Source organism: Dendrobates tinctorius, unplaced genomic scaffold (assembly GCF_039654945.1).
Source record: "Dendrobates tinctorius isolate UK_male_01 unplaced genomic scaffold, ASM3965494v1 ptg000173l, whole genome shotgun sequence".
NCBI lineage: Eukaryota > Metazoa > Chordata > Amphibia > Anura > Dendrobatidae > Dendrobates > Dendrobates tinctorius.
This window is the reverse complement of record NW_027361840.1, coordinates 543,982-558,743: the sequence shown is the minus strand read 5'-3', so window position 1 is coordinate 558,743 and position 14,762 is coordinate 543,982. Positions and strand designations below refer to the sequence as shown.

General features: G+C 51.0%; 1 protein-coding gene across 2 annotated transcripts in view; it reads left to right on the top strand.

Moving 5' to 3' along the window:
• Positions 1-14,151, top strand: part of LOC141053936 (synaptosomal-associated protein 47-like) — a 73,482-nt gene extending 59,331 nt beyond the window's left edge. For both annotated transcript variants that reach the window (XM_073551104.1, XM_073551105.1), the window contains one exon: positions 13,850-14,151. In XM_073551104.1, coding sequence (XP_073407205.1) covers positions 13,850-13,996 — 147 coding nt within the window. In that variant the 3' untranslated portion in view covers positions 13,997-14,151. The remainder of the gene's footprint in view (positions 1-13,849) is intronic.
• The last annotated feature ends 611 nt before the right edge of the window (positions 14,152-14,762 follow it).

Genomic DNA, 14,762 nt, shown 5'->3' with positions numbered 1-14,762 from the left:
CCTGGCCCATGGCTGACTGCTGCTGTGCCATTAGCAAATTTCTGCTCTGGGTCAATTGATGTCACTTTTCCTGGTATCTGCACTTAATTTTAGCTGTTTGGGAAGTTTTCTATCACTCCTTATGGTGTTGTGTCTGGTTTGGCCTCTCATTGAATCTAGTAGGGTTCGGTTGAAAGGTTCGCTCATCTCTAGTGCTATGGTCCGGTCCTCCAGTGATTGTCTCTTATGTCTGCCCTGGTGTATGATGTGGTTCGGTTCTCCAGTGATTATCTCTTATGTCTGCCCTGGTGTATGATGTGGTCCGGTCCTCCAGTGATTGTCTCTTATGTCTGCCCTGGTGTATGATGTGGTCCGGTCCTCCAGTGATTGTCTCTTATGTCTGCCCTGGTGTATAATGTGGTCCGGTCCTCCAGTGATTATCTCTTATGTCTGCCCTGGTGTATGATGTGGTCCGGTCCTCCAGTGATTGTCTCTTATGTCTGCCCTGGTGTATGATGTGGTCCGGTCCTCCAGTGATTGTCTCTTATGTCTGTCCCGGTGTATGATGTGGTCCGGTCCTCCAGTGATTATCTCTTATATCTGTCCTGGTGTATGATGTGGTCTGGTCCTCCAGTGAGTGTCTCTTATGTCTGCACTGGTGTATGATGTGGTGCGGTCCTCCAGTGATTGTCTCTTATGTCTGCCCTGGTGTATGATGTGGTCCGGTCCTCCAGTGATTGTCTCTTATGTCTGCCCTGGTGTATGATGTGGTCCGGTCCTCCAGTGATTGTCTCTTATGTCTGCCCTGGTGTATGATGTGGCCCGGTCCTCCAGTGATTGTCTCTTATGTCTGCCCCGGTGTATGATGTGGTCCGGTCCTCCAGTGATTATCTCTTATGTCTGCCCTGGTGTATGATGTGGTCCGGTCCTCCAGTGATTGTCTCTTATGTCTGCCCTGGTGTATGATGTGGTCCGGTCCTCCAGTGATTGTCTCTTATGTCTGCCCCGGTGTATGATGTGGTCCGGTCCTCCAGTGATTGTCTCTTATGTCTGCCCCGGTGTATGATGTGGTCCGGTCCTCCAGTGATTGTCTCTTATGTCTGCCCTGGTGTATGATGTGGTCCGGTCCTCCAGTGATTGTCTCTTATGTCTGCCCTGGTGTATGATGTGGTCCGGTCCTCCAGTGATTGTCTCTTATGTCTGCCCTGGTGTATGATGTGGCCCGGTCCTCCAGTGATTGTCTCTTATGTCTGCCCCGGTGTATGATGTGGTCCGGTCCTCCAGTGATTATCTCTTATGTCTGCCCTGGTGTATGATGTGGTCCGGTCCTCCAGTGATTATCTGTTATGTCTGCCCCGGTGTATGATGTGGTCCGGTCCTCCAGTGATTGTCTCTTATGTCTGCCCTGGTGTATGATGTGGCCCGGTCCTCCAGTGATTGTCTCTTATGTCTGCCCTGGTGTATGTTGTGGTCCGGTCCTCCAGTGATTATCTCTTATGTCTGCCCTGGTGTATGATGTGGTGCGGTCCTCCAGTGATTGGCTCTTATGTCTGCCCCGGTGTATGATGTGTTCCGGTCCTCCAATGATGCTCTCTTATGTCTGCCTTGGTGTATGATGTGGTCCGGTCCTCCAGTGATTGTCTCTTATGTCTGCCCTGGTGTATGATGTGGTCCGGTCCTCCAGTGATTGTCTCTTATGTCTGCCCCGGTGTATGATGTGGTCCGGTCCTCCAGTGATGCTCTCTTATGTCTGCCCCGGTGTATGATGTGGTGCGGTCCTCCAGTGATTATCTCTTATGTCTGCCCTGGTGTGTGACGTGGTCCGGTCCTCCAGTGATTGTCTCTTATGTCTGCCCTGGTGTATGATGTGGTGCGGTCCTCCAGTGATTATCTCTTATGTCTGCCCTGGTGTATGATGTGGTCCGGTCCTCCAGTGATTATCTCTTATGTCTGCCCTGGTATATGATGTGGTCCGGTCCTCCGGTAATTATCTCTTATGTCTGCCCTGGTGTATGATGTGGTCCGGTCCTCCAGTGATTATCTCTTATGTCTGCCCTGGTGTATGACGTGGTCCGGTCCTACAGTGATTGTCTCATGTCTGCCCTGGTATATGATGTGGTCCGGTCCTCCGGTGATTATCTCTTATGTCTGCCCTGGTGTATGATGTGGTCCGGTCCTCCAGTGATTATCTCATGTCTGCCCTGGTGTATGATGTGGTCCGGTCCTCCAGTGATTATCTCTTATGTCTGCTCTGGTGTATGATGTGGTCCGGTCGTCCAGTGATTATCTCTTATGTCTGCACTGGTGTATGATGTGGTTCGGTCCTCCAGTGATTATCTCTTATGTCTGCCCTGGTGTATGATGTGGTCCGGTCCTCCAGTGATTATCTCTTATGTCTGCCCTGGTGTATGATGTGGTCCGGTCCTCCAGTGATTATCTCTTATGTCTGCCCTGGTGTATGATGTGGTCCGGTCCTCCAGTGATGGTCTCTTATGTCTGCCTTCGTGTATGATGTGGTCTGGTCCTCCAGTGATTGTCTCTTATGTCTGCCCTGGTGTATGATGTTGTGCGGTCCTCCAGTGATTGTCTCTTATGTCTGCCCTGGTGTATGATGTGGTGCGGTCCTCCAGTGATTATCTCTTATGTCTGCCCTGGTGTGTGACGTGGTCCGGTCCTCCAGTGATCGTCTCTTATGTCTGCCTTGGTGTATAATGTGGTCCGGTCCTCCAGTGATTGTCTCTTATGTCTGCCCTGGTGTATGATGTGGTGCGGTCCTCCAGTGATTATCTCTTATGTCTGCCCTGGTGTGTGACGTCGTCCGGTCCTCCAGTGATTGTCTCTTATGTCTGCCCTGGTGTATGATGTGGTCCGGTCCTCCAGTGATTATCTCTTTTGTCTGCCCTGGTGTATGATGTGGTCTGGTCCTCCAGTGATTGTCTCTTATGTCTGCCCTGATGTATGATGTGGTCCGGTCCTCCAGTGATTATCTCTTATGTCTGCCCTGGTGTATGATGTGGTCCGGTCCTCCAGTGATTATCTCTTATGTCTGCCCTGGTGTATGATGTGGTCCGGTCCTCCAGTTATTATCTCTTATGTCTGCTGTGGTGTATGATGTGGTCCGGTCCTCCAGTGATTATCTCTTATGTCTGCACTGGTGTATGATGTGGTCCGGTCCTCCAGTGATTATCTCTTATGTCTGCCCTGGTGTATGATGTGGTCCGGTCCTCCAGTGATTGTTTCTTATGTCTGCTCTGGTGTATGATGTGGTCCGGTCCTCCAGTGATTATCTCTTATGTCTGCCCTGGTGTATGACGTGGTCCGGTCCTCCAGTGATTATCTCTTATGTCTGCCCCGGTGTATGATGTGGTCCGGTCCTCCAGTGATTATCTCTTATGTCTGCTCTGGTGTATGATGTGGTCCGGTCCTCCAGTGATTGTCTCTTATGTCTGCCCCGGTGTATGATGTGGTCCTGTCCACCAGTGATTATCTCTTATGTCTGCCCTGGTGTATGATGTGGTCCGGTCCTCCAGTGATTGTCTCTTATGTCTGGCCTGGTGTATGATGTGGTCCGGTCGTCCAGTGATTATCTCTTATGTCTGCCCTGGTGTATGATGTAGTCCGGTCCTTCAGTGATTGTCTCTTATGTCTGCCCCGGTGTATGATGTGGTCTGGTCCTCCAGTGATTATCTCTTATGTCTGCCCCGGTGTATGATGTGGTCCGGTCCTCCAGTGATTATCTCTTTTGTCTGCCCTGGTGTATGATGTGGTCCGGTCCTCCAGTGATTGTCTCTTATGTCTGCCCTGATGTATGATGTGGTCCGGTCCTCCAGTGATTGTCTCTTATGTCTGCCCCGGTGTATGATGTGGTCCGGTCCTCCAGTGATTATCTCTTATGTCTGCCCTGGTGTATGATGTGGTCCGGTCCTCCAGTTATTATCTCTTATGTCTGCTGTGGTGTATGATGTGGTCCGGTCCTCCAGTGATTATCTCTTATGTCTGCACTGGTGTATGATGTGGTCCGGTCCTCCAGTGATTATCTCTTATGTCTGCCCTGGTGTATGATGTGGTCCGGTCCTCCAGTGATTGTCTCTTATGTCTGCTCTGGTGTATGATGTGGTCCGGTCCTCCAGTGATTATCTCTTATGTCTGCCCCGGTGTATGATGTGGTCCGGTCCTCCAGTGATTGTCTCTTATGTCTGCCCCGGTGTATGATGTGGTCCGGTCCTCCAGTGATTGTCTCTTATGTCTGCCCCGGTGTATGATGTGGTCCGGTCCTCCAGTGATTGTCTCTTATGTCTGCCCTGGTGTATGATGTGGTCTGGTCCTCCAGTGATTATCTCTTATGTCTGCCCTGGTGTATGATGTGGTCCGGTCCTCCAGTGATTGTCTCTTATGTCTGGCCTGGTGTATGATGTGGTCCGGTCGTCCAGTGATTATCTCTTATGTCTGCCCTGGTGTATGATGTGGTCCGGTCCTTCAGTGATTGTCTCTTATGTCTGCCCCGGTGTATGATGTGGTCTGGTCCTCCAGTGATTATCTCTTATGTCTGCCCCGGTGTATGATGTGGTCCGGTCCTCCAGTGATTGTCTCTTATGTCTGCCCCGGTGTATGATGTGGTCCTGTCCACCAGTGATTATCTCTTATGTCTGCCCCGGTGTATGATGTGGTCCGGTCCTCCAGTGATTATTTCTTATGTCTGCCCTGGTGTATGATGTGGTCCGGTCCTCCAGTGATTGTCTCTTATGTTTGCCCCGGTGTATGATGTGGTCCGGTCCTCCAGTGATTGTCTCTTATGTCTGCCCCGGTGTATGATGTGGTCCAGTCCTCCAGTGATTGTCTCTTATGTCTGCCCTGGTGTATGATGTGGTCCGGTCCTCCAGTGATTGTCTCTTATGTTTGCCCCGGTGTATGATGTGGTCCGGTCCTCCAGTGATTGTCTCTTATGTCTGCCCCGGTGTATGATGTGGTCCGGTCCTCCAGTGATTATCTCTTATGTCTGCCCTGGTGTATGATGTGGTCCGGTCCTCCAGTTATTATCTCTTATGTCTGCTGTGGTGTATGATGTGGTCCGGTCCTCCAGTGATTATCTCTTATGTCTGCACTGGTGTATGATGTGGTCCGGTCCTCCAGTGATTATCTCTTATGTCTGCCCTGGTGTATGATGTGGTCCGGTCCTCCAGTGATTGTCTCTTATGTCTGCTCTGGTGTATGATGTGGTCCGGTCCTCCAGTGATTATCTCTTATGTCTGCCCCGGTGTATGATGTGGTCCGGTCCTCCAGTGATTGTCTCTTATGTCTGCCCCGGTGTATGATGTGGTCCGGTCCTCCAGTGATTGTCTCTTATGTCTGCCCCGGTGTATGATGTGGTCCGGTCCTCCAGTGATTGTCTCTTATGTCTGCCCTGGTGTATGATGTGGTCTGGTCCTCCAGTGATTATCTCTTATGTCTGCCCTGGTGTATGATGTGGTCCGGTCCTCCAGTGATTGTCTCTTATGTCTGGCCTGGTGTATGATGTGGTCCGGTCGTCCAGTGATTATCTCTTATGTCTGCCCTGGTGTATGATGTGGTCCGGTCCTTCAGTGATTGTCTCTTATGTCTGCCCCGGTGTATGATGTGGTCTGGTCCTCCAGTGATTATCTCTTATGTCTGCCCCGGTGTATGATGTGGTCCGGTCCTCCAGTGATTGTCTCTTATGTCTGCCCCGGTGTATGATGTGGTCCTGTCCACCAGTGATTATCTCTTATGTCTGCCCCGGTGTATGATGTGGTCCGGTCCTCCAGTGATTATTTCTTATGTCTGCCCTGGTGTATGATGTGGTCCGGTCCTCCAGTGATTGTCTCTTATGTTTGCCCCGGTGTATGATGTGGTCCGGTCCTCCAGTGATTGTCTCTTATGTCTGCCCCGGTGTATGATGTGGTCCGGTCCTCCAGTGATTGTCTCTTATGTCTGCCCCGGTGTATGATGTGGTCCGGTCCTCCAGTGATTGTCTCTTATGTCTGCCCCGGTGTATGATGTGGTCCGGTCCTCCAGTGATTATCTCTTATGTATGCCCTGGTGTATGTTGTGGTCCGGTCCTCCAGTGATTGTCTCTTATGTCTGCCCTGGTGTATGATGTGGTCCGGTCCTCCAGTGATTGTCTCTTATGTCTTCCCCGGTGTATGTTGTGGTCTGGTCCTCCAGTGATTGTCTCTTATGTCTGCCCCGGTGTATGATGTGGTCCGGTCCTCCAGTGATTATCTCTCATGTCTGCCCCGGTGTATGATGTGGTCCGGTCCTCCAGTGATTATCTCTCATGTCTGCCCCGGTGTATGATGTGGTCCGGTCCTCCAGTGATTGTCTCTTATGTCTACCCCGGTGTATGATGTGGTCCGGTCCTCCAGTGATTGTCTCTTATGTCTGCCCCGGTGTATGATGTGGCCCGGTCCTCCAGTGATTATCTCTTATGTCTGCCCCGGTGTTTGATGTGGTCCGGTCCTCCAGTGATTGTCTCTTATGTCTGCCCCGGTGTATGATGTGGTCCAGTCCTCCAGTGATTGTCTCTTATGTCTGCCCCGGTGTATGATGTGGTCTGGTCCTCCAGTGATTGTCTCTTATGTCTGCCCCGGTGTATGATGTGGTCCGGTCCTTCAGTGATTATCTCTTATGTCTGCCCTGGTGTATGATGTGGTCCGGTCCTCCAGTGATTGTCTCTTATGTCTGCCCTGGTGTATGATGTGGTCCGGTCCTCCAGTGATTGTCTCTTATGTCTGCCCCGGTGTATGATGTGGTCCGGTCCTCCAGTGATTGTCTCTTATGTCTGCCCCGGTGTATGATGTGGTCCGGTCCTCCAGTGATTGTCTCTTATGTCTGCCCCGGTGTACGATGTGGTCAGGTCCTCCAGTGATTGTCTCTTATGTCTGCTCTGGTGTATGATGTGGTCCGGTCCTCCAGTGATTATCTCTTATGTCTGCCCCGGTGTATGATGTGGTCCGGTCCTCCAGTGATTATCTCTTATGTCTGTCCTGGTGTATGATGTGGTCCGGTCCTCCAGTGATTATCTCTTATGTCTGCCCCGGTGTATGATGTGGTCCAGTCCTCAGTGATTATCTCTTATGTCTGTCCTGGTGTATGATGTGGTCCGGTCCTCCAGTGATTATCTCTTATGTCTGCCCCGGTTTATGATGTGGTCCGGTCCTCCAGTGATTGTCTCTTATGTCTGCCCTGGTGTATGATGTGGTCCGGTCCTCAAGTGATTGTCTCTTATGTCTGCCCCGGTGTATGATGTGGTCCGGTCCTCCAGTTATTGTCTCTTATGTCTTCCCCGGTGTATGATGTGGTCCGGTCCTCCAGTGATTGTCTCTTATGTCTGCCCTGGTGTATGATGTGGTCCGGTCCTCCAGTGATTGTCTCTTATGTCTGCCCTGGTGTATGATGTGGTCCGGTCCTCCAGTGATTGTCTCTTATGTCTGCCCCGGTGTATGATGTGGTCCGGTCCTCCAGTGATTGTCTCTTATGTCTGCCCCGGTGTATGATGTGGTCCGGTCCTCCAGTGATTGTCTCTTATGTCTGCCCCGGTGTATGATGTGGTCCGGTCCTCCAGTGATTGTCTCTTATGTCTGCCCCGGTGTATGATGTGGTCCGGTCCTCCAGTGATTGTCTCTTATGTCTGCCCTGGTGTATGATGTGGTCCGGTCCTCCAGTGATTGTCTCTTATGTCTGTCCCGGTGTATGATGTGGTCCGGTCCTCCAGTGATTATCTCTTATATCTGTCCTGGTGTATGATGTGGTCTGGTCCTCCAGTGAGTGTCTCTTATGTCTGCACTGGTGTATGATGTGGTGCGGTCCTCCAGTGATTGTCTCTTATGTCTGCCCTGGTGTATGATGTGGTCCGGTCCTCCAGTGATTGTCTCTTATGTCTGCCCTGGTGTATGATGTGGTCCGGTCCTCCAGTGATTGTCTCTTATGTCTGCCCTGGTGTATGATGTGGCCCGGTCCTCCAGTGATTGTCTCTTATGTCTGCCCCGGTGTATGATGTGGTCCGGTCCTCCAGTGATTATCTCTTATGTCTGCCCTGGTGTATGATGTGGTCCGGTCCTCCAGTGATTGTCTCTTATGTCTGCCCTGGTGTATGATGTGGTCCGGTCCTCCAGTGATTGTCTCTTATGTCTGCCCCGGTGTATGATGTGGTCCGGTCCTCCAGTGATTGTCTCTTATGTCTGCCCCGGTGTATGATGTGGTTCGGTCCTCCAGTGATTGTCTCTTATGTCTGCCCTGGTGTATGATGTGGTCCGGTCCTCCAGTGATTGTCTCTTATGTCTGCCCTGGTGTATGATGTGGTCCGGTCCTCCAGTGATTGTCTCTTATGTCTGCCCTGGTGTATGATGTGGCCCGGTCCTCCAGTGATTGTCTCTTATGTCTGCCCCGGTGTATGATGTGGTCCGGTCCTCCAGTGATTATCTCTTATGTCTGCCCTGGTGTATGATGTGGTCCGGTCCTCCAGTGATTATCTGTTATGTCTGCCCCGGTGTATGATGTGGTCCGGTCCTCCAGTGATTGTCTCTTATGTCTGCCCTGGTGTATGATGTGGCCCGGTCCTCCAGTGATTGTCTCTTATGTCTGCCCTGGTGTATGTTGTGGTCCGGTCCTCCAGTGATTATCTCTTATGTCTGCCCTGGTGTATGATGTGGTGCGGTCCTCCAGTGATTGGCTCTTATGTCTGCCCCGGTGTATGATGTGTTCCGGTCCTCCAATGATGCTCTCTTATGTCTGCCTTGGTGTATGATGTGGTCCGGTCCTCCAGTGATTGTCTCTTATGTCTGCCCTGGTGTATGATGTGGTCCGGTCCTCCAGTGATTGTCTCTTATGTCTGCCCCGGTGTATGATGTGGTCCGGTCCTCCAGTGATGCTCTCTTATGTCTGCCTTGGTGTATGATGTGGTCCGGTCCTCCAGTGATTGTCTCTTATGTCTGCCCCGGTGTATGATGTGGTGCGGTCCTCCAGTGATTATCTCTTATGTCTGCCCTGGTGTGTGACGTGGTCCGGTCCTCCAGTGATTGTCTCTTATGTCTGCCCTGGTGTATGATGTGGTGCGGTCCTCCAGTGATTATCTCTTATGTCTGCCCTGGTGTATGATGTGGTCCGGTCCTCCAGTGATTATCTCTTATGTCTGCCCTGGTATATGATGTGGTCCGGTCCTCCGGTAATTATCTCTTATGTCTGCCCTGGTGTATGATGTGGTCCGGTCCTCCAGTGATTATCTCTTATGTCTGCCCTGGTGTATGACGTGGTCCGGTCCTACAGTGATTGTCTCATGTCTGCCCTGGTATATGATGTGGTCCGGTCCTCCGGTGATTATCTCTTATGTCTGCCCTGGTGTATGATGTGGTCCGGTCCTCCAGTGATTATCTCATGTCTGCCCTGGTGTATGATGTGGTCCGGTCCTCCAGTGATTATCTCTTATGTCTGCTCTGGTGTATGATGTGGTCCGGTCGTCCAGTGATTATCTCTTATGTCTGCACTGGTGTATGATGTGGTTCGGTCCTCCAGTGATTATCTCTTATGTCTGCCCTGGTGTATGATGTGGTCCGGTCCTCCAGTGATTATCTCTTATGTCTGCCCTGGTGTATGATGTGGTCCGGTCCTCCAGTGATGGTCTCTTATGTCTGCCTTCGTGTATGATGTGGTCTGGTCCTCCAGTGATTGTCTCTTATGTCTGCCCTGGTGTATGATGTGGTGCGGTCCTCCAGTGATTGTCTCTTATGTCTGCCCTGGTGTATGATGTGGTGCGGTCCTCCAGTGATTATCTCTTATGTCTGCCCTGGTGTGTGACGTGGTCCGGTCCTCCAGTGATCGTCTCTTATGTCTGCCTTGGTGTATAATGTGGTCCGGTCCTCCAGTGATTGTCTCTTATGTCTGCCCTGGTGTATGATGTGGTGCGGTCCTCCAGTGATTATCTCTTATGTCTGCCCTGGTGTGTGACGTCGTCCGGTCCTCCAGTGATTGTCTCTTATGTCTGCCCTGGTGTATGATGTGGTCCGGTCCTCCAGTGATTATCTCTTTTGTCTGCCCTGGTGTATGATGTGGTCTGGTCCTCCAGTGATTGTCTCTTATGTCTGCCCTGATGTATGATGTGGTCCGGTCCTCCAGTGATTATCTCTTATGTCTGCCCTGGTGTATGATGTGGTCCGGTCCTCCAGTGATTATCTCTTATGTCTGCCCTGGTGTATGATGTGGTCCGGTCCTCCAGTTATTATCTCTTATGTCTGCTGTGGTGTATGATGTGGTCCGGTCCTCCAGTGATTATCTCTTATGTCTGCACTGGTGTATGATGTGGTCCGGTCCTCCAGTGATTATCTCTTATGTCTGCCCTGGTGTATGATGTGGTCCGGTCCTCCAGTGATTGTCTCTTATGTCTGCTCTGGTGTATGATGTGGTCCGGTCCTCCAGTGATTATCTCTTATGTCTGCCCTGGTGTATGACGTGGTCCGGTCCTCCAGTGATTATCTCTTATGTCTGCCCCGGTGTATGATGTGGTCCGGTCCTCCAGTGATTATCTCTTATGTCTGCTCTGGTGTATGATGTGGTCCGGTCCTCCAGTGATTGTCTCTTATGTCTGCCCCGGTGTATGATGTGGTCCTGTCCACCAGTGATTATCTCTTATGTCTGCCCTGGTGTATGATGTGGTCCGGTCCTCCAGTGATTGTCTCTTATGTCTGGCCTGGTGTATGATGTGGTCCGGTCGTCCAGTGATTATCTCTTATGTCTGCCCTGGTGTATGATGTGGTCCGGTCCTTCAGTGATTGTCTCTTATGTCTGCCCCGGTGTATGATGTGGTCTGGTCCTCCAGTGATTATCTCTTATGTCTGCCCCGGTGTATGATGTGGTCCGGTCCTCCAGTGATTATCTCTTTTGTCTGCCCTGGTGTATGATGTGGTCCGGTCCTCCAGTGATTGTCTCTTATGTCTGCCCTGATGTATGATGTGGTCCGGTCCTCCAGTGATTGTCTCTTATGTCTGCCCCGGTGTATGATGTGGTCCGGTCCTCCAGTTATTATCTCTTATGTCTGCTGTGGTGTATGATGTGGTCCGGTCCTCCAGTGATTATCTCTTATGTCTGCACTGGTGTATGATGTGGTCCGGTCCTCCAGTTATTATCTCTTATGTCTGCTGTGGTGTATGATGTGGTCCGGTCCTCCAGTGATTATCTCTTATGTCTGCACTGGTGTATGATGTGGTCCGGTCCTCCAGTGATTATCTCTTATGTCTGCCCTGGTGTATGATGTGGTCCGGTCCTCCAGTGATTGTCTCTTATGTCTGCTCTGGTGTATGATGTGGTCCGGTCCTCCAGTGATTATCTCTTATGTCTGCCCCGGTGTATGATGTGGTCCGGTCCTCCAGTGATTGTCTCTTATGTCTGCCCCGGTGTATGATGTGGTCCGGTCCTCCAGTGATTGTCTCTTATGTCTGCCCCGGTGTATGATGTGGTCCGGTCCTCCAGTGATTGTCTCTTATGTCTGCCCTGGTGTATGATGTGGTCTGGTCCTCCAGTGATTATCTCTTATGTCTGCCCTGGTGTATGATGTGGTCCGGTCCTCCAGTGATTGTCTCTTATGTCTGGCCTGGTGTATGATGTGGTCCGGTCGTCCAGTGATTATCTCTTATGTCTGCCCTGGTGTATGATGTGGTCCGGTCCTTCAGTGATTGTCTCTTATGTCTGCCCCGGTGTATGATGTGGTCTGGTCCTCCAGTGATTATCTCTTATGTCTGCCCCGGTGTATGATGTGGTCCGGTCCTCCAGTGATTGTCTCTTATGTCTGCCCCGGTGTATGATGTGGTCCTGTCCACCAGTGATTATCTCTTATGTCTGCCCCGGTGTATGATGTGGTCCGGTCCTCCAGTGATTATTTCTTATGTCTGCCCTGGTGTATGATGTGGTCCGGTCCTCCAGTGATTGTCTCTTATGTCTGCCCTGGTGTATGATGTGGTCCGGTCCTCCAGTGATTGTCTCTTATGTCTGTCCTGGTGTATGATGTGGTCCGGTCCTCCAGTGATTATCTCTTATGTCTGCCCCGGTGTATGATGTGGTCCAGTCCTCAGTGATTATCTCTTATGTCTGTCCTGGTGTATGATGTGGTCCGGTCCTCCAGTGATTATCTCTTATGTCTGCCCCGGTTTATGATGTGGTCCGGTCCTCCAGTGATTGTCTCTTATGTCTGCCCTGGTGTATGATGTGGTCCGGTCCTCAAGTGATTGTCTCTTATGTCTGCCCCGGTGTATGATGTGGTCCGGTCCTCCAGTTATTGTCTCTTATGTCTTCCCCGGTGTATGATGTGGTCCGGTCCTCCAGTGATTGTCTCTTATGTCTGCCCTGGTGTATGATGTGGTCCGGTCCTCCAGTGATTGTCTCTTATGTCTGCCCTGGTGTATGATGTGGTCCGGTCCTCCAGTGATTGTCTCTTATGTCTGCCCCGGTGTATGATGTGGTCCGGTCCTCCAGTGATTGTCTCTTATGTCTGCCCCGGTGTATGATGTGGTCCGGTCCTCCAGTGATTGTCTCTTATGTCTGCCCCGGTGTATGATGTGGTCCGGTCCTCCAGTGATTGTCTCTTATGTCTGCCCCGGTGTATGATGTGGTCCGGTCCTCCAGTGATTGTCTCTTATGTCTGCCCCGGTGTACGATGTGGTCAGGTCCTCCAGTGATTGTCTCTTATGTCTGCTCTGGTGTATGATGTGGTCCGGTCCTCCAGTGATTGTCTCTTATGTCTGCCCTGGTGTATGATGTGGTCCGGTCCTCCAGTGATTATCTCTTATGTCTGCCCCGGTGTATGATGTGGTCCGGTCCTCCAGTGATTATCTCTTATGTCTGTCCTGGTGTATGATGTGGTCCGGTCCTCCAGTGATTATCTCTTATGTCTGCCCCGGTGTATGATGTGGTCCAGTCCTCCAGTGATTATCTCTTATGTCTGTCCTGGTGTATGATGTGGTCCGGTCCTCCAGTGATTATCTCTTATGTCTGCCCCGGTTTATGATGTGGTCCGGTCCTCCAGTGATTGTCTCTTATGTCTGCCCTGGTGTATGATGTGGTCCGGTCCTCAAGTGATTGTCTCTTATGTCTGCCCCGGTGTATGATGTGGTCCGGTCCTCCAGTTATTGTCTCTTATGTCTTCCCCGGTGTATGATGTGGTCCGGTCCTCCAGTGATTGTCTCTTATGTCTGCCCCGGTGTATGATGTGGTCCGGTCCTCCAGTGATTGTCTCTTATGTCTGCCCTGGTGTATGATGTGGTGCGGTCCTCTAGTGATTACCCCTTATATTTTTCCCCAGTGTGCGATGTGGTCCGGTCCTACAGTGAGTGATTATCTTTTATATCCCCCTCCCCGGTGGGTGCTGTAGCCCGGTCGTCCAGTGATTATTCCTTATGTCCGCCGTTTGTGATGTGATCTGGTCCTCCAATGATTATCTCTCATATCCCCTCTCCCCCCATGTGTGATGTGGTCCAGTCCTCCAGTGATTCTCATATCTCCTCTCCCCCCATGTGTGATATGGTCCAGTCCTCCTGTGATTATCTCTCATATCCCCTCTCCCCCCATGTGTGATGTGGTCCAGTCCTCCAGTGATTCTCATATCTCCTCTCCCCCCATGTGTGGTATGGTCCAGTCCTCTGGTGATTATCTCTCATATCCCCTCTCCCACCATGTGTGATATGGTCCAGTCCTCCAGTGATTCTCATATCTCCTCTCCCCCATGTGTGATATGGTCCAGTCCTCCAGTGATTCTCATATCTCCTCTCCCCCCATGTGTGATATGGTCCAGTCCTCCAGTGAATATCTCTCATATCTCCCCCCGGTATGTAATGTGGTCCTGTCCCCAAATAATGGCCTCTTATTTTCGCAGATCCTGCTGAAGCTGAAGAGCATGGCGCTGGAGGCAGAAGGCGAGCTGGAGCGCCAGGATGAAGCGCTGGACGACATCACAAACTCCACTGACAGAGCAATCATTAACATCAACAAACAGACGCGCCGGATGCGGAACCTGATGTGAACGTCCCGCCAGGGACCCCTGTGACAGCTCTGACTTCTCTGTGGGATGGAAGGAGACAGGAACTGAGGAATCCCGAATGTTTAATTATCTCATTGTAATGAATATTGATGGCGTGAAGTAACGAAAAAATAAAGTCCTCAAAATTATAAAAACCATCAGAACCCGCTGCCACCACCAACTGCTGTCACTACCAACCACTGCAGCCATCAAATGCCGTCAAACTGCTGACATCACTACCCACCGCTGCCACCACCAATTGCCGTCACTACCAACTGCTGCCGTCAGTACCAATCTGATGCCATCAAATCCCATCACTACCATCCACTGCTGCCACTAATTACTATCACCACCAACCGCGGCTGCCACCAACCGCTGTCACTACCAACAACTGCCATCAAATGCCATAACTACCAACACTGCTGTCACTACCACCACTGCTGCCATCAAATGCCGTCACTTCCAACCACTGCTGCCAACTGCTGTCACTTCCATCCACTGCTGCCACCACTAACTGCCGTCACTACTAACCACTGCTCCATTGAAATGCCGTCACTATCAACCACTGCTGCCATCAAATGCTATCACTAACAACCACTGCTGCCATCAAATACCATCACTACCAATCCCTGCTGCCACCACTGCTGTCACTACATCCACTGCTGCCACCAACTGCCGTCACTTCCAATCACTGTTGCCACCACTAACTGCCGTCACTACTAACCACTGCTCCATTGAAATGCCGTCACTAACAATCACTGCTGCCATC